The sequence below is a fragment of the Bos indicus x Bos taurus genome, chromosome 25, assembly GCF_003369695.1.
Source record: "Bos indicus x Bos taurus breed Angus x Brahman F1 hybrid chromosome 25, Bos_hybrid_MaternalHap_v2.0, whole genome shotgun sequence".
Classification (NCBI taxonomy): domain Eukaryota; kingdom Metazoa; phylum Chordata; class Mammalia; order Artiodactyla; family Bovidae; genus Bos; species Bos indicus x Bos taurus.
This window is the reverse complement of record NC_040100.1, coordinates 39,106,380-39,125,783: the sequence shown is the minus strand read 5'-3', so window position 1 is coordinate 39,125,783 and position 19,404 is coordinate 39,106,380. Positions and strand designations below refer to the sequence as shown.

The window sequence follows — 19,404 nt, the reverse complement described above, 5'->3', positions numbered from 1 at the left end:
AAAGAATTCATTACACGTCTCCTGCTCCTTGTCAACCCTCAGTCAAGAATAGCCTGGGGAAATGTCCTAGCGGTCCAGTGGTTAGGACTCCACAATTTCACTGCTGAGGCCTCAGGTTCAATCCCTGATTGGGGAACTAAGATCCTGCAAGCTGCATGGTACGACCAAAAAAGAAAACGGCCTGATCCTTGTTTTAATCCACAGTGGAATTCAAGGCTCCAGGAAAACAAAACATTTCTGCCAAATGGAGATTTTCCCACTGCTTGAAAAGATCTGGGGCAGTGGCAAAAATGTTAAAGGAAATAAGTCAGGGAATTAGAAGGAATAAAAGAGAGGGTGCATCACTTAGGGGAAATAAATGTGGACCTACCATCGAGACCCGGACTAGAATTTGGGCTCCATCACTGACCAACTGAAAATTATATGCTTCTAAGCCTTACCATTTTCGTTGAAAAATGACAAGAAGAACAATACCACCTAAAGTGATATAAAGATCATGATGTTGCTAGAAACACAGGAAAGCACTGAACTAAAACTGCTATCCAGTCACAGGGTAGGTGCTCAATACATCCTAATTCCTTTATTTCCAAAATGGGAAGAGTAGGGATACCTGTCTTGAAATGTTTCTACAATGATCAACCAATAACACATGGAAATTATCCAGTGCGTTAGAAGAGTGCAATAAAGGTTAGTTTATTACTGTAATTATTAGCAATAATATTATTATTAGCTATAAAACAGGATTTGGTTATAACAAAATGAGAGTTATAACCATAAACTGAGATTCACCATCTGTTCATATATTCTGACAAATGCCCCGTTATGACTCATCTCTGCAGATGGTGCTGCGTCATGGTGACACTCAATGGCACTCCCCTGCCACCTGAAGGCAAGCAGGGCTTTGGAAAGTCTAAGACAGGATTGTGTTGAAGCAGGTCTGGCAAAGCAGATATTGGGACCAGGACGAGTTGAAGGTCAAGTTTAACCCAGACCCATGTTAGCCAGAGGTCAAGTGCAGGGGATCCAACCAGTCCAGGCCCTTGATCACCTGGACAGCTTGTGCATCCCAAAGACACAGCAGGGACCTCAAGGAGCTCCTGGCAAGAAGGCCAGCCCTCCCCCTGGGAAGATGCTGACGGCCTCCAAACCAGACCATTCCTCAGGGAAGTAAAAGGATGAGGTACTCACACCTAGGAGGCACCACAGTGATGACAAAGAAAGGGCTGGAAGCAAAGAATGCATCCCAAAGTCTTGGACAATGCTGGTCTCCTCCTCTGCCTTAAACAGTTTCATAAGACAGTGCTCATGCTGTTCAGAAATGAGTGTTGAATTACCTCTTTCTTGCTGCTTGCGGTTCTCAATGATGCCTGGTGTATCCACAAATGTTACCCGCTCCAGAAGTTTGTGGGGAACCTCAATGCCTATCAGCTTCTCCAGGAAATTCTGGCCAAACTTCTCGAGGGGCGAGAAGGACCGGGCGCTGTCAGCAGCCATGACAATACCCTCGATGGTCTTCAGCTTGGGCCCGTGCATGAGGACCGTGAACTCTGAGGTGGTGGGCTCGGCACCTGCACACACGGGTTAGAAAGAACACAGTCATGTCACATCACAGCAATACAAAAGGAGGCACAGGAGAGATTACTGGGAGTGGAGAGTGGAGGAATGGAAGTTAGTGTTTATTTATTTTTACTTTTTGGCCATGGCACCTGGCTTTCAGGATCTTAGTTCCCCAGCAGGAAAAGTGCTGAGTCCTAACCACTTGACCACCAGGGAATTCCCTCTCCTGCACTTTCTGTCTCTATGAATTTGATGACTCTAGGGACCTCATATAAGTGAAATCATATGATATTTGTCATTTTATGTCTAGCTTATTTCACTTAGCATAATGTCTTCAAGATTCAGCCATGTTGTGGCATGTATCAGAAATTAATTCCTTTTCAAGGCTGAATAATACTCCCTTATACAGATGAAATGAACACATGTCTTTTATCCATCATCAATTGATGGACATTTGGGTTGTTTCTACCTCTCAGCCGTAGCAAATAATGCTGCTGTGAACATGGGTATAACTGCTGGTTTCCTGCACATAATTTTTATTACTATATTGAAGATGTATATGAATATTTTCATTTTCTTTTTTAATCTGTCAGATTCTAATTTTTAAATTGAAGTATAAATGATTTACAACATCATGTAGATTCAGGTATACAACAGTGTGATTCAATATTTTCGTACATTAAGAAATGATCTCTACAGTAAGTCCAGTTACCATCTGTCACCATCCAAAGTTACTAGTGTTGTTTTCTATACTTCCTGTGCCATACACTGGGCTTCTCTGATAGCTCAGTTGGTAAAGAATCTGCCTGCAATGCAGGAGACCCCGGTTCAATTCCTGGGTTGGGAAGATCTGCTGGAGAGGGAATAGGCTACCCACTCCAGTATTCTTGGGCTTCCCTGTGGCTCAGCTGGTAAAGAATTTGCCTGCAATGCGGGAGACCTGGGTTCAATTTCCGGGTTGGGAAGATCCCCTGGAGAAGGGAGGGGCTGCCCACTGCATTATTCTGGCCTGGAGAATTCCATGGACTGTTTAGTCCATGGCGTCACAAAGAGTCAGATACAACTGAGTTTCACTTTCACTTACGCCATACATTTGTTGCTGTTCAGTCACTAAGTCATGTCCAACTCTGCAACCCCATGGACTGTAGCTGACCAGGATCCTCTGTCCACGGGGTTCTCCAGGCAAGAAAACTGGAGTGGCTTGCCGTTTCCTTCTCCAAAGGCTTTTTCTGGACCAGGGATTGAACCTGAATCTCCTGCACTGGCAGGCAGATTCTTTACCACTGAGCCACCAGGGAAACCCTGTATTAATGCTATACCATAATTTAAAAAAAATAAAATTTCCTGTGTAGTCAAATACCCTTTTAACTTACTTCTGATTTTACATATATATATATATATATTTTTTTAAACAAATGTAACCCCTTTAAATCTTTGTATATTGAATCATAGATACCTCATTATCTCCAAGTTTTCCCCCATGGCATTACAGCTTAAGTTTGGTGGGCACAGGATCTCTTTCCTGGCACTTTGTGCCGTACACTACAGCCCCTCAATGTTTCCTTTTTTTCCCAATGCTTTTTACATGTGACACTGAAACACCAACAGGCACACAAGAAAGTCATGCTGTTACCTGTGTAGAGCTGGTAGCGAGTGTTTTCCAGGCCAAGGAGGTAGTTGATCATGGTGGATTTGCCAACGCTCCATGGTCCCAGGAACAAGACCATTGGCTTGGACGTGATCTCCCCATCTGTGGGCAGCAGGGACAAGACATGGACATGAACTCAAAGCTCCTCACTGTGGAGGGACAGGGTTCTTCACGTTGTGCCCCAGACAGTTGATCAGGAGCTGTGGGTTTCTACCCTGGACCTCAGAGCATGGTATGGTCTGGAGCACGCCTTGTTCTGTGTTAGTGTGATGACCCAGTTAGCGCCCACGAGGAGACAGCATTTGGACTGTGGCACACCAGCATTTGGACCATGCACAGACCCACAGCACACCAGCCCCCGAGAGGGAGGGATCCACTGAGGTCAACAAACAGTGACCCAGAGCTCACACTGGGGGAGACCTCCAGGCTCAGATCTGGGAGCACACCATTCATAAGAGGGGCAGGAGAGAGCCGCCACCGAGGAGAGGCTAAAATGCTGCTACCTGGATTGGTTACAGAAAAACAGTCATGGAAGAGGTTTATACACCCTGGGATGGTCTGGACCAGGCACTGACGGCCCCCTGCCTCCCTCTGCTTAGCTGCACCTCCCAACACCCCTCCTCAGGCTCAGCCTAAGCCGGTCCACAGGGCCAGTCTCAAATGTCAGCCTCCAAAGTCCAAGACACGTTTGCCAGTGTCCACCAAGCACTGACTCGGCAATTCTCGGGTTCTTGTCTCATGTTGGGAAGAACACCCTGCCTGGGCCTCTCCAGTGCAGGTCCCTGAGAAGAAAACACAGAATTTTCCAGTGCTTTCAAAACCCAGGGATGGGGAGGGGACAGTGAGAGGCTTTCCGCGTGGGAGATTCACAATCTCCTGTTGCAGACTTCCAGCCCTTAGGGCACATAGAGTCGGCCATGCACAGCTTTTTTTTTTTTTTGTCCCTGCAGCAAGGCATGTGGGATCTTAGTTTCCAGATCAGGGCTCAAACCCACACCTGCTGCATTGGAATCATGGAGTCTTAACCACTGGACCACCAGGCAAGTCCCCAGCCCTGCACAGCTTAGTACCTAAAGTTGTCCAGACATCTTAGCCCTGCTGAGCCTGGCAGGCAAGGCCTCAACACAGGAGGCACTGTGGTGGGTTGTTTTTTTTTTCCTTTTTTCTCTCTCTTTCAGTTATTTTTAAAATTTTTAATTGATTTCATTTATTGATTCAAAAATCAGAAGTATAAAAAGGTATACAGAGAAAAGTCTCCCCTCCATGTCCTCAAGCTGCTTAGGCTATGCATCCTTTCCGATATTTGAATGCGTGTGTGAGACCACGACTGGGATTCCCATCTCTTTAAGAATTTCCCAAAGTTCGTTGTGAGATCAAACCAGTCAATCCTAAAGGAAATCAATGATGAATATTCACTGGAAGAACTGATGTTGAAGCTGAAGGTCCCTCCAGTACTCTGGCCACCTGAGGCAAAGAGCCGACTCATTGGAAAAGAGCCTGATGCTGGGAAAGATTGAGGGCAGGAGGAGACGGGATGGGTGAGGATAAGATGGTTGGGTGGCATCACCAACTCAATGGACATGAGTTTGAGCAAACTCTGGGAGATGGTGAAGGACAAGGAAGCCTGGCGTGCAGCAGTCCATGGAGTCAAAAAGAGTCAGACATGATTTAATGACTGAACAACCCCTGGCTGGGGAGCAGGAAGGAACAGGAGGGTGGGGGGTGGGGTGGCAGGAATCCCCAGTCACAGCCACAGAGATCCTACAAGGAGCCTCTTTTTCCCTGGACCAGGCCCCACTAAGGGTAACCTGGCCTTCCAGCTCCCCTGCGAGACCACCTTTCCAGTTTTCCCAGCTGCTGTTTCCGCTCCCTGCAGCAGGGGGCGGCACTGGCACACGCAGGAGGCTACAGGTGTGGCACCCAGGAGGGAGGTCACAGGAGGATGACCCTGGGCTCGGAGGAGCCCAGACACTGGCCAGAGAAGAGAGGAGAGGAGGGGCGCCTGGACAGAGAGATCAGGCCCCGGGGACGCCCTCTCTGCTGAGTGCCATGCCCACGGGCCACCTGCCTGGCGTGCACATTCTGAGAAGCCTGCAAGGGAATGGTGAAACAAGGAGGAGACAAGAAGCTACCGCTCCTAATTCCAGCCATGTGGCCTGGGCAGCCCAGCATCTCTCTGAGCCTCTGGTCCGCCTTCTGTAAAGCAGGAATGAGGGAGGCCCTACAATACTCCTTCCCTGCACAGCCATCAGAACAACACAGGAGACATGCAGAAACAGCCAACTAACACAGGAAGGGACGTGCAATTTCACTCCCCGTTCAAACGCAAATTAGATTCCCGCCTTAGGCTGGGTCATATTGGGAGACTGAGATTGGCATATACACTGTTGAAGAGCGCGTGTGTGCATGTATGCACAGTTCCTCAGTCCTGTCCAACTCTGTGACCCCATGGACTAGCCCACCAGGCTCCTCTGTCCATGGGATTCTCCAGGCAAGAATACTGGAATGGGCTACCATTTTCTCCTCCAGGGAATCTTTCTGACCCAGGAATCAAACCCATATCTCCTGCATCCCCTACATAGGCAGGCGGATTCTTTACCACTGTGCCACCTGGGAAGCCTGTGAACTATTTTAAAATAGATAACTAATGAGGACCTACTGCATAGTATAGAGACCTCTACTCAGTGCTCTGTGGTGACCTAAATGGGAAAGCAATCCAAAAAAGAGGGGATCTATGTATACATAGAGCTGATTCACTTTGCCGTACAATAGAAACTAACACACCATTGTAAAGCAACTATATTCCAATAAAACATTTTAAATTAAATTTTTAAAAAAGAAAGGTGACCAAAGGTGAAGGAGGAATTTTTCTGCTGCCCCTTTAAAAAACAACAACTAGAACAATAATAGCAATTAGATGTCATTGTCAACAGGTTTCCAAGACAAGCCACACTTTAAAATGGCCTTGCTGTGAGGCAACAAGAACTCTATCCTGTTGCTGTGGTACACAGAGGACAACCTAAGGCAACTGGGCGACAACTATCAAAATGCTGAATTCCAGCATTTTTTTAAAAAAACATATCCTACAAATGAACTTGTGTGAAATATGGAACAACTATAGTAGTGTCTGTAACACTAAAAAGGGAACGAGGCAAACGCCCAGTGGTTCATCAACAGGGTACGCTATCTAAGGTGGTGGATTCACAAAGACCAGAAAGAGCAATTGTGTGCTGTGATCCCATCTTTGTCAAACAAAGGGAGGACACCCTTGAGCATGGAAGCAGAGTGCTGTCTGGAAGCCCTGATGAGAAACCTTAGCCACGTGCGTCTCTGAGGGTGGAGTCAGAGAGCCTGGAAATCAAGACAGGGACTTTTTTTTTTCAACTTATACTATTTTGCACAGAAATTTTTTTGGTTGCCAGTTTATCTTATTTTTAAAAAATTATTTTGAAAATCAATTTTTAAAAGAATCCAAACCCATGGGAAGTGTACAGGAGACAGAAGACGCGATCCGTAAGTGAATGAAGAGCCCCGTGGGGGCTGGAGCACAGCAGTCAGGGAAGTTGGCATCTTTTGGAAACCCAAACTGCACTCATGGATCTCACAGAGGAAACGTAAATCCCTGTGTAGATCAAGGGGCACACCTGCAGCGAAAGGCTGGCCCTGGTCACTGAGGTCTCCGCCCCTCCCCGCCTCGAGGGCTCAGGGGAGAGATGTGGCCGGTACCTGTGATCTCGTGCTGCCGAAGCTCGTTGTATTTGTAAGACTGCTCCAGGGGCTTGATGGACGAGTGGTAGATCTTTCGAAGCCGCTGCAGCACCACTGGGGGCAGAGAAGGGTGAAGGGTTAAGGGTCAGGCAGGGGCTTAGCAGCTGTGGCACTGTCTAGAAGGCATTCCCCCTACACACACCCCTGAAAGTCACCACAGCATTTTTGTTTTTTAACTTAGCCCTCTGGTCCTTCCCCTCAACAGTTCACAGCACCACCTCGGCCTGCAGCTACCTCGAGGTGCTGGAAACTCCAGCTCCTTCTCTCTGCCCCCTACCGCTACCTGCCTTAGGATCAGAGGCAAGCAGGCATGGCCACCCCAGCCCTGCACCCTCCACTGCATCCCTGGTGCCCCTGGGAGGATTCAGACATCCCAAGTGTCTTCTTGGGAAGAATGTGGCTCCAGGGAGAAGCGGCTCCCGGGGTGAAGTGCAGAGAGGGACAAACTCGGAGCGCGAGGGTCAGGCTCTCCAGCTGCCGGTCAGTGGCCCATCTCCTGCTGTTGCCAGAGCAGACCCCAGCCTCACCCTGAGCTCTCACTGGCTCATCGACTAGGAGACAGAAAGCCCTGCCGACAGCCTTGGGTTATTATGAGGGTGAAATGGAATACCAAACACGAAAGGGCTTTATAAACTGTAAAAATTGAAGCCAGTGTGATGAACAACCTTCCCCCAGCCACGACTCGGATGCTGGCACTGTCAAAATGACCCTGATGCTGGGAAAGAGTGAGGGCAGGAGGAGAAGGGGGTGACAGAGGGTGAGATGGTTGGATGGCATCGCCGACTCAATCAACGCGAGCTTGAGCAAACTCCAGAAGTCAGTGAGGGACAGGGGACCCTGGCATGCTGCAGTCCGTGGGGTCCCCAAGAGTGGGACATGACTGAGCAATTGAACAACAACAGTCCCCAGGTCGCAGCTCTGCCATGTACTTCCCCAATCAGCCCCTCTGTTCAGATTGCCTTTCCTCCTCCCCGCCAACCCAGAGCCCTCCAGCTCACAAAGCCTCCTCCATGAAGAGAAAGCGCTCCTCTCCCTTCAACTCCAGGGCTCTCCTCCTCCCCTGGCGTGTCTGCCAGCGTCAGCTACAGACTCAGAGGCTCTGCCTGGCCACTGGTCCTGGGGTTCTCCCAGCCCCACCCGGCCCCACCCAGCTCCTGCCTCTGGTTACCAGAGAAGTCATCAGCTGGCTTGTCCTCATTCAGCATCAGAGTTTTCTCGATGTGGGAGCGATCCCTCAGCGGGGCTTCCTCACTCACATCCTCCGCCTCTTCTGGGGAAAGACGCAGAAATCGGGGGTTAGGGTAGAGCAAGGAGCCATTGGCTCTGGGGTCCCTCCAGTCAGGCAAGCTGGGGAGTGGGCAGAGTGGGGCAGGATCGCAAGCAAGTGCTGACTGGAGCCGGTCCAGGTTCAACTGCACGGAGTTCTGTCTCTAGGAGGGACTTTGAAAATCCAAACTCAACATCTGTGAAGCTCCACGATTCTAGGTGTTCAGCAAATGTTGACTGAGCACCTACTATACACGCGCCAAGCATGGAGCATTGCACTGTGAATGCTGTGGTGCCCCAAACCGACCCAGCTCTGCCCACGTGGAGTTTTCCACAGTCTGCAGGGAGAGGGGGAGAAGTAACCTGAAAAGCAATACAATTACAGGCATCGATGTGGCTTTGGGAGGAAAGAGTCCGAAAGCTGGGAGGGCCTAAGACGTGTGCCTATGACATCTTAGGGAAAGTTGGAAAATTTCCTGAGGGGTGCCTGTGAGCTGAGATCCAGGACAGGAGAAGGAGTAGTTTATAGGAGACTGCCTTTCAGTTTCTAGGTGGACCACTGGCTTGGTCAAGTGAGCATTTCATCAGGAAGAGCCGCTACAGGCAGTCTTGGGGAGCGGAGGGGGAGTAGGGAGAGGGGGGAGGGAGTGGGGGTACACTGTTGCTTCTGACCCAGCCAGAGGTGCCCGTGACCACCTGAGGCTCCCAGGGAGGGGTGCTCACATTCCCAGGCCTCTTAACATCACAGCCATTTTTTTTTTAATCCTGGGCTAATTGCACAAAGAATTTTAGGTGATGGAAGGAGGATGGACCTGGCCTGTGGGAACAAGGGGAGACCAGTTCCAGGAGGGATGGGAGCAGAGAATAATCAATGTGTCTTGACAGGGTGATCCTTTCTGCCATCAGACCCAGATCTGGGAGCTAAGGGGAAGGGTCCCCCATTGCAAATACCCTACCAGTGTGGAAATGAAGTTCTTGCAAGGAAACCTGCATTGGAAACTGAAGACTGACTCCAGTGCCTCCATCCTACCTAAGCCAATTCCGGGTCCAGGTCAGCGTACTCAGTGGATGAGGCCAGTGCTGGACACGCCTCTAATGCTGCCCAATAGCTTAGGTCCTGCCCACTTCCATCCCCCCACCCTGTCCCCTAGCCTGGAGAGTGGCTGCTGCAGCCACTCATCTGCAGAACAGACATCTGCCGGACAGACATCTGCTGGACGTTAGTGTCTCAGCCAGCCCAGTGTTTAAGGATCCTGACATGACCTAGTCTTCAAGTGGAGGTCCCAGGAGCTAGCCGACCAACGTGGTCCCCCAATGCCCCTCACACTCACCAGCCTGCCTTCGGCCTCAAATCCTGCCCCTGTGTCCCTTGTCCTTGGGGTTTAAGCACTGGTCTGTGTTAAAGGAGGGACTCTAACGGATAAGTTTCTGATGGCCTAACTCAGATGTAACCAGGTTCCTCTGGGCCCTCCAAGGTGCAGGCTCTCAGTGGATCTCTCTGAAGTGGGGATAAGTGATTAAGGAACAGCCTGGAGGCACCCAGAGGGCCGGGAACCCCCATGGGGCCTATGCCCCACGACCCCCGCGGTTGGCTAGAGGCTCTCCCGCCCGCCCTGCGGGTCCCTGTCTGCCTCTACATACAAAACCTCCGGGAGGACTGCAGCCGCCAAAATGCCCGAAGCAGCCCCCACCGTCGAGGTGCCGGGCGGGGGGAGGTGGGCAGCCTCGGGACGCCCCCCTACCCTGTGGCCCCTCCTCCTTGGGCTCCTGCGCGTCGGCACCCTCGGGCGATTCCTCCGGGGACCCCTCCTCCCCGGGGCTCGCGCTTCCCGCTGCCGCGTGGGCTCCTTCCCCAGCTTCTTTCTCGGCTTCCTCCTCCTCCGAGGCGCCCCCGGCTTCTTCCGAACTAGCCCCGTCGCCGCTGTCCTCTTCGTCGCCACTCTCCTCTTCGGATTCTTCACCCCCCTCTTCTTCAGAGGAGGCCTCGTTCGGGTGCTCCCGGGAGCCCCCCTCCTCTTCGCGAGCGGCAGCGTCTTCCGCGGCCGCGGCCGAGATGAAGCTGGGTTCCGCCTGGTCCTCCGTCCTCTGCGCGGCTTCTGCGTCCACATCCGCGGCTCCATCAGTCACTTCTGGCTCCAGACCGGGCCCTGGGCTGCCCTCCCCTCCTGTCTCGACCTCCTGGCTGGGAGAGTCCTCTGAGTTCTCAGGCTCTGGGGACCCCGCCGCTGCTTCCCCTAGCGCCTCCGCAGCTTCCTCGGGGACCTCGCCGCTCCCAGCCGGTCCCTCCGCCTCCTGTCCTGGGCCCTCTCCGGAGCTGAGCTCCCGCGCCCCTTCCTCCTCCCCGGGCTCCCCCTCCCTTCCTGGGGGAAGGGCGCTCGCTGCTCCCGGCGGGCCCGCATCTTCCGCCCCGGGCCCCGCAGGTTCCCCGGGGGCAGCAGACTCGGAGGCCGAGGCGTTGGAGAGGCTGGCTTCGGGATCGGGATCGGGATCAGAGCTCAGGCCGTCGGCCGCTGTCTTCTCCGAGCTCCCATCCTCCCCGCCTTCTGGGGGGTGAAGGAGCGGGCGCGTCTCTCCAGGGGCCGCCTCTGCCCGAAGCGCCCTTTCTTTCTCCTCTAGACTTGCGTCTCCGGCAGAGAAATGATTCTCCAACAAATTGCCAACATCTTCCGTGCCACCCGAAGCGGAAACTTGCAGTTCTAGATGATCAGAACACGAGGGGTCAGTGTCAAGGGGTTGGCACGCGCTTTGCTTCTCACAACTCTAAAAACTCAGCCTGTCTCCCAGAGGCAGAGCGGTGCGGACCTGCGGGGACGGTGGGGCTCCTCCCTCCCTCGTCTTCGGAACCGCCCCGAGTGGCCGGCAGAGCGGGCGTGCCCCCTCCTGACCCGAGCCTGGGCTCTGAGCGACCAGCTGACCCGCCCCAGCCCCGCCCCGGCATCCCGGGGGGATGGAAGCTGGGCGCCGCCCTTCCAGTCCTTCCTCAACCGTGCGGGCGGGCACGTGCAGCCTGGCTCGCCCGGCAGATCTTTCCAAGACAGGGCCGATGGGAACTGCCACCCCTGGTCAGTTCCTAGAGTCATTAAGCAGCGTGCTTTTTATACTGCTATCCGCAAAGGAGTGAAAACAGGTGCCTGCGGGCCAGGTCCTCTTGGGTTACGGGGCACAGCACTCGGGGGATTACTTATGGCTCCCAACCTTATTAAGTCACACATCCAACTCTGTCCTCTTAAGGGCAAGCATCTTCTGGCCTCTCTACCTTAGATTAGAGGGGACGTGTGGCAGGAGGAGATACCCATGGGGGCAGGCCTGGGCTTCTCGATGGCCTTCACCAACCCCTTCCGAGGGGATCCCCTTCTAAGGGCCGAGGGCTTTAAGGGGAGAGCCAGGGGCACTGGGAGGGCAAAGCAGAGGGCAGGTAGGGTCCCAGAATGTGCCAGGAGCCTCTGTCAAGGGATGAGTGTGATGCATTTGGACAGTGGGGTCAGAACAGAGGGTGGGGTCTAGTACTTCCGAGCCCTCCCACCCAGGTGGGGACGTGTTTAAGGAGGAGCCCTGCAGAGCCGGACATTGCAGGCACATGGGGATGAGGGCAAAGTGGGGGCCCTGCCTCAGGGTCGCTGAGATGCTCCTGGGTCTCCCTCGTTTCACAGGACTCTTTCTGAGGAAGGAGCATCCTGCCTCAGTGCCAGCTCGGCTCTGCCTCCCACAAAGAAAAGCCACTTCTTGGGAGTACCCACCCCCTTGTTCCCTGAAAGTTGGGGAAGCCTCTTAAGGGCCAGGCACAAATAGTTTCTCATTAATCCCCACAGACACAGTCTGCTATCAAATTCAGAAGGATGGGAAGTTTGGGTGCCTTTCATTATAAAGGAGCCCATATGTTGATGTAATACTCCCTCCACTCACGTTTGTGACCCCTTTCACCTCCGTTATTACTATCAACCAGATTTCAGAGCTGAAGGTCTAGAGAGAGTGTTTGATTTGCCCAAAACACCAGGTGGCTAGTGGGCAAGTGGAACCTAGAACTGCCCACTCCTTGTCCAGGCCTTCCATGCCATGCTATGTTGAGGGGAGCACATGGGAGTCCCTTCTGACTGGTACCTCTGCCCTCCCTGGATGCACCTGCTCTGGCTCCTGGATTGTAGGCTGAGAACCTGCCTGACCCACCCCCCACCCTCAACCCCACAAAGTGCTGTGAAGAGGTCCATGGGGAGATTTGGGTACATTCAGAATTCCTGGTCCCTTAGTTGGGGAGCTAACGCATTAAAATTTTCTTTCATTACCACCTGAATACCTGTAAGTCCTCATTCTTCTGCCTGAATCTCTATCTGCCCTGCCCCCAACCTCTGGGGAAATAAAAATCTATGGCAGGAATTTGGTTTAACCCAAGAGATTGACATGGAGAAGGCAATGGCAACCCATTCCAATACTCTTGCCTGGAGGATCCCAGAGGACAGAGGACAGAGGAGCCTGGTGGGCTTCAGTCCATGGGGTCACAAAGGGTCCGACACGACTGAGTGACTTCACTCTCACTTTTCACTTTCATGCATTGGAGAAGGAAATGGCAACCCACTCCAGTGTTCTTGCCTGGAGAATCCCAGGGATGGGGGAGCCTGGTGGGCTGCCGTCTATGGGATTGCAGAGAGTCGGACACGACTGAAGCGACTTAGCATCAAGAGATAGACAGGCCTTTGAGCAGTAAGATAGATATATAGATATCATATGAGATACATTTGGACAATTATTCAGGGTGCCAGGCAGTGCTTGAGCACTGGATGTATAAAACATGAACTTGATCTTACTCTATTTGCTTGCTTCTGTGAAACAAGTCTTACTCACCCCTATTTTACAGATGAGAGGACTGGAATCAGAGGCACTGAATGTCTTGCCCCCAACATCACACAGCTAGCAACCGGCTGAGGCCATTTAACTTCGGAACTGCAAAGGAGATTCTCTGATCCTGCAGCGGGGGGTTCTCCCCCGCCCCCTACCCCACCCCGCACCCCTCCCAACACTCCTCAGCCTGTGGTCCAGGCACCTGCAGCATCAGCAGGTGGGAGAATCAGTAGAGATGCCAACTCTCAGGCCCCAGCCCAGAACCACTGACTCAGGATTACTAGTCAACCTGAGCCTATAAAACTGCCTCTAAACCCGTGGTTCTCGCCACTGTCTGTATGTGGAAACACCTGGTTCTTGATCCCACTCCTCTCCCCCTCCTTGAAGGTTCTCATTGAATTAATTAGTCCAGGGTGTAGCCCCAGCATCAGGACTGTAACCCCCTCCAAAAAATTAGCGGGGGTGATTCTACTCAGGGGCTTCCCTCATAACTCAGTTGGTAAAGAATCTGCCTGCAATGCAGGAGACGCTGGTTCAATTCCTGGGTCGGGAAGATTGGCTGGAGAATGGATAGGCTACCCACTCCAGTATTCTTGGGCTTCCCTTGTGGCTCAGCTGGTAAAGAATCTGCCTGCAATGTGGGAGACCTGAGTTTGATCCCTGGGTTGGAAAGATCCTCTGCAGAAGGGAAATGCTACCCAGCCAAATAACCCTGACCCCAAGGCTTCTGCTCCTGGCCTCTCTCCACTCATGTGCCCACTGGAGGCTTCCAAATTAGATGGGTCACCAGGGCTTAGCAAATGACCTTGGAATAGCAGTGATCAGGGCTTCTCCTCTGGGGAGTCCAGCCTCTTTCAACAGGCCCCGTCACCCTCTGCTGTTAATGCTGTTGATGCTGGTGGTGATGATAATGAAGATGGTGATGATGGCGATGTTGCTAGTAATGGTGATGCTGGTGGTGATGATGATAATGGTGATGGGGATGGTCATGATGGTGGTGGTACTGAGGATGATAATGGTGACTGTTGTCATTCAGTTGCTAAGTCGTGCCTGACTCTTTGTGACCCCATGGACTGCAGCATGCCAGGCTTCCCTGTCCTTCACTGTCTCCCTGAGTTTGCTCAAATTCATGTCCATCGAGTCGGTGATGGCATCCATCCATCTCATCCTCTGTCATCCCCTTCTCCTCCTGCCCTCAGTCTTCCCCAGCATCAGGGTCTTTTCCATTGAGTCTGCTCTTCTCATCAAGTGGCCAAAGTAATGGTGACAGTGATAGTGATGGTGATGTGATAGTGTTGATGGTGGTGATGATACCAGGCTGAAGGGACTCTGGGTCTGACTACCTGCAGCATTTCTGCTATTCTCAGAACATCCTCTGGCCCAGTGGAGGTGGGAGGGCTACGTCATCTGAAGGGAGATAAGGAGCGCAGACTCTCGGGATACACATGACCTTTGCACTGCTGTGTATTTCCACACCTGGGCCCTAGACAGGAACTCAGGTGTGTGCATGTGTGTTTACTTATTTACATCCATACTCTTCCCTGGTTTTTATGACTTAGGGCCAAGCTTCGCCTGCCCTTCCAGTGACAAAGAGCGAGGGTGATGACTTCATCCCCATGATCTTCCTTCCCAGGCTAAAAATAACTTCTCTGAGAGAAAGTCTCTCAATGAAACAAGCTGTGCCATTGGGTCTCTAGAGCTCAAAGCCCAGGAAGCAGCTGTGCCATTGGGTCCAATCTCTCCTCCTGGAAGCAGCTCAGAGGCTTAAAGAGCCTCTGGTTAAACTTAGTTCAATTCTGTGACATCAAACCACCCACCCTGACTTCCTCAAATTCTTGTGGAAGCCCCCCCAGTGGCCCCGGAGGAGGGGTGGGGGGCGCAGAGGACCCAGGACACCCTGGCCAGGTTGAGAGCCTGGTAAGATGGGTCTCAGGCTCTCCCAGAACATGCAGTACCACACTGTATGTGCTGCTGCCAAGGTAGCCACCCAGGCCCCAGGCAAGCCTGGGTGCTAACGTCAGCGTATGCAAATAGCAAGCCCCTGGCTCAACCCTGGAGATCAAGGAAGGCCCCTGAGCCCGACAGGTGCCCCGGGGCAGGGCACAGCATAAACTGGCTCCGTTTTCTCTCCTGACACCCTCTTTGTCATCAGCCTTTCTCTGCAGGAGTCAGCTGCTCAGCTGCTCCCCTGCCCATAGCCTCAGTGGGGGCCCCAGGCTCAGTTCCTCTCTCCACTGCCAAACACCAGATTTTTTTTCCAGCTCCTAACTGTTCCCAAATGCTTTCACAGGGACTCAGATTACTGTGGAATTGCCCGGGGCCTTGGTGAGTCCATTACAGAGGAGGAAGCTCTGGCCGGGGAGGTTTAGAGACTTGCTCAAGGTGAGGGGTAGGGTTGGGACAGAGCCCAAGGTCATGGCCCTCAGTCTAGAGTTCTTTCTGATCCCACAGACCATGTCCCATGGGGTGCTAGGGTTCCATGGAAGGGTCTAGGGGGTGAGGGGAGATGAAGGAGCTAGGGTTCAGCCACCCCCTTGGTACTTCCTGCCCAGCCAGCTCTCCTTGGGTCTGTTTGCCCTACTGCCTAAGGAGGGTGTGACAACCACTATTCTGCCTCCGCTGCCTTTTTCCTGAGAATTCCTCCTCTTGCTCATTTCCTCTAACAGCCCAAGAAGCCTCCCCAACAGCATCTTTTCACTTTGCTGATCAACATGCGCCCAGCAGGGAGCTAGAGGCCATCTGACCTTCACACTGAATTTCAGGCTTCCCCTCAAATAGCTCTGTGTTCTTCTTCACCCCCCAGTGGTCCTCTGAAGCAGGGAAAGCAAGGATTATTAACTGATTATTCACTTCTCTGGAAAGGAGGAAGCAGACACAGGAAAGTCCAGCGTGGGCTTGACAGGCCATCCAGGGATGGGCTAGCATTCTCACCAAGAAACAACACCCGAGATCTCTTGCCTGTGGCAAGTGGTACCCAAGCCCTGCAGGGCTTTCCTGACAAAGATGCCCCGTGTCCAGGGTTGGGTCAGTGTGAATCCGGGTGTTTCACAAGGTGATTCTAACGAACACCTGCATGTGAGAAGCTCTGCTCCGGGCCACCCCCAAGTGTCAGACAATCTGTCCTGAGGTTGGGACTGGACCTCAGGAGAAAAGAGATCATCACAGGTAAGATATACCATTACTCATACCCCAGAATGCACATGTGGTAAAAAAAAAAAAAAAAAAAAAAGTCCCCGGGGGCACAATTCCTTTCCACTTCTACCTCCAGACACGTCTGCCCCCAGGAGCCAAGAATACTGGTCAGGGTGCCCAGGGAGTCCCCTGTCTTTCACTAGGCTTTCCTCTGCCCAGACACTTGGGTGTCTCACCGGCGGTGCCTCAGGTACAGCAGAGAGCACTTCGGAGTTCACGTTCACGACGGCAGGCTGACACTTCTGCGTCCCTGCACGCTCCTGGACTGAGCAGACGGCAGCGGCCCCTCTGGCATCACATTTTTTCTCGACCTTATTTTATGGAGTAAATATTCGCCACTCAAGGCCCCTTGTTCCTTCGCTTCACAAATGAGACTTCAGATGGTTTACAGATGCTGATACTGGAAAGGAACTTAGGAGGGAAGTGCCCACTTCCCCCCGGGGACCCTAAGGCCCTCTCCCTCACCATTCTGTGGACACCCTCCTCAAGGGGCCCCGGCAGGCAGCCGTTCTCAGAAGGTTCTTTGGCTTCCTGGCCAAGCTCCTAAAGTCAAGGCTAATCCCACCAGGACAGCTTGTCCCAGGCTGGACTCTAGCCCCAAAATGATTCACCCAGGGCATGGGGCAGGATGACAAGGGCAGCGGCCAGTGGGAACCATGGGATAGGGGGTCAGAGGGGACCTCCGCACAGACCAACTGGTTTGATTTCACTGGTCAGGATCCTAGAACTCTGATAAATGATTATCCCAAGACCACAGGACTAGTTAGGCTAGTCAGCAGCGGGCTGGTTCTGGGACCCATCTCTGTACCAACTCCAAGTCTCATGCGCTGTTCCTGTGCCTGGTTGCTCTCCACCAACCTCGGAATGAGAGGGGGTGAGTCAACCTCAGAAGGACAGCAACTTCTCAGCCTGCCCTCTTCTTCCTTGCTTTGAAAACCATGCTCAAGACTTTAACACAATTGTTCTTAACCCATAAAGTCCAGAGACTGACAGAATAACTCCATCCCCATTCCCCACCCCTAATTCCCAGGAATTCTCAGTTCAGGAGGTACACTGGGAAATTTGCCCAGGATTCCACAGCTGTGGTGTATACACTGATGCCCAGAGGATTCATGGATAAGGGTAAGCACTCACTTTCAAAAGGCAAGTACCTTTGGAAGAAGTAGGACATTAAGCCTTAAGCCCTGGGGGACTGACTGGACACTCCATGGAGCACACGGCTTTCCCTGCCTCAAGGGAGCACAGATCCTCGAAGGAATCGTTGGCAATGCTTCCTCCGTTCAGAGGGGCCTAGCTGGGTCGGGGGGAAAGGCAGGGAGTAGGGACACAGGCTGGATTCTGAGACGGGCTGAGGTAGGCAGGTAGCCTCCCCCACCTCCACCTCCCCACCCAAAGAAACAACCTTCCTGGGAGCGTGAGGACCACCTCTGGGAGGACTGAGGGTCTAACTCTGGGGCACCGGACAAGAGGTGACCTGCCGGGGGCTAGAGGAGAGTGGCTCCCGGAGGCCCCTGTCAGATGGACGCCTTGGGTTCAGCTCAGAGCCGTCGTCGTGGGCTTGGCAGGTTGGGGAGCAAGGGCACAGACCCACCTCCTCCCCAGGCCGGGGAAGTAGGGGGAAGTCAGCTTGGTTCTTGAGCTAAGGAACTTGATCTGACACCTTCCTGGGCCATGCCCTCATCTCAGGGCTTTCCTTTGCCACGAGACCCAGAGCCAGACTGATCCTTCTGGACTCAGTCAGAAGCCAGGAGAGCTGGGCTCTGCTCCTTGACATCTTCCTCACCACCCATGCGGTTAGTATATAGGCTGCCCCTCACTGACTTGCACCCAGCTCCTTCCCCCCATAAAATGCAGCAGGGAACGATACCTGCTCTGCCAACCTCTTCGGAGTATTTTAAACATCAGGTGATGTTTAAAACACTCTACGGGGAATTCTTCAGCAGCCCAGTGGTTAGGACTTGGCACTTTCACTGCCGTGGGCCCAGGTTCAGGGAATTAAAAGCCCGAAAGTTGGTACAGAACCAAAAAAAAAAAAAAGCATTCTACAAATGTCAAGTATAATAATAATAATTTCCTAGATGAGCAAAGATGCCAGGTTGAATCCCAAGTTCACTGGATAGGGCAAAACAGAACTGGCTTCGGATGAGAGCCACCCTGGCTCACTTGCACCCTACTCCTCTCAACCTCATTTCTAAGTGGTTCATCCATGGGCCAGGTGAGGTCTTTCTGCCCCGGGTCCTTCTCCCCCTTTTCCAGCCGGAAGCAGCTCAGAGAGGAGCTGTGGGTGTCCCTGCTCTCTGCGGTTCCCGCTGGCCTGGGACAGGAACAAGGCTGAGCTACTGGCACGCCTGTGCCTGGACTTTATCCTGCCGAGCCCCAGGCTAACTCCTGCGGTCACTGACTCCCACTTCCACGCAGCCCTGACTCACTCAGAAACTTCCACGACCATGCACAGCTCCCCCTCTGTCCTCTGCCTCCCAGGCCCCTCCTGTCACTCCGAGGTGGCCCTGCGTTTCACCCCAACGCAAAGGTGCGTGAGGGGTCACATCGGCATGAGGACAGGTGAAGGCCTTTCCCCGCTCTGGGAAATGGCAGCACAGTGGGAGACAGGCCACTTTGGGGGCCCAAGCAGCCTTGACACCATCCCTCTGACCAGTGAGCACAGGGAGCATCAAGCCCTTCAGGAGCAATTCGGGCCTCGAGACACAGCTCTGGCTGCACCTGAGCTGATTGAGGGCGGCTCCAGCTCCCGCTCAGCGGCACTTGGCAGCTCGGGGCAGGTGCCTTGTACACTGCTCTGCCCGGCCCAACCACGGCCAGCCGGCCCTTGGCCTGGGCGCCGCCAGCAGCCCTGCCCCCTCAGCAGCCCCAGGCCCTCTCCCGCCTGCTCGGGAGTGAGGCATCATCCTTAGCAGATCCCACCCTCAGGGGCCCCCCAGGCCTAGGTCCACTCGGAGGAGACTGCAGAGGAAGGTCAAGCCAATAGGAGAAGCTGGGGCAGCAGCAACACAGGGGATACTCCACCCTGTGGACCCTTCCAGCAGAGCCGCTGCCCACAGCCATGATGCCAGATCCTCTGCCTTCTCTCCCAAAGGGCTTCCCCAAATTCGAGACTGGCAGGTTCTACCTCTGAATCTTTA

At 53.1% G+C, this 19,404-nt stretch overlaps 1 protein-coding gene across 2 annotated transcripts in view; it reads right to left on the bottom strand.

Moving 5' to 3' along the window:
- Positions 1 to 19,404, bottom strand: part of SRL (sarcalumenin) — a 37,209-nt gene that overhangs the window by 3,359 nt on the left and 14,446 nt on the right. The window contains exons 2-6 of one of the 2 annotated variants that reach the window (XM_027527302.1): positions 9,982 to 10,935; positions 8,142 to 8,243; positions 6,932 to 7,027; positions 3,191 to 3,307; positions 1,335 to 1,568 (exon numbers count right to left, since the gene is read on the bottom strand). In XM_027527302.1, the coding sequence (XP_027383103.1) occupies positions 1,335 to 1,568; positions 3,191 to 3,307; positions 6,932 to 7,027; positions 8,142 to 8,243; positions 9,982 to 10,935 (1,503 nt within the window). The remainder of the gene's footprint in view (positions 1 to 1,334; positions 1,569 to 3,190; positions 3,308 to 6,931; positions 7,028 to 8,141; positions 8,244 to 9,981; positions 10,936 to 19,404) is intronic. The other variant, XM_027527303.1, reaches the window with a different exon arrangement.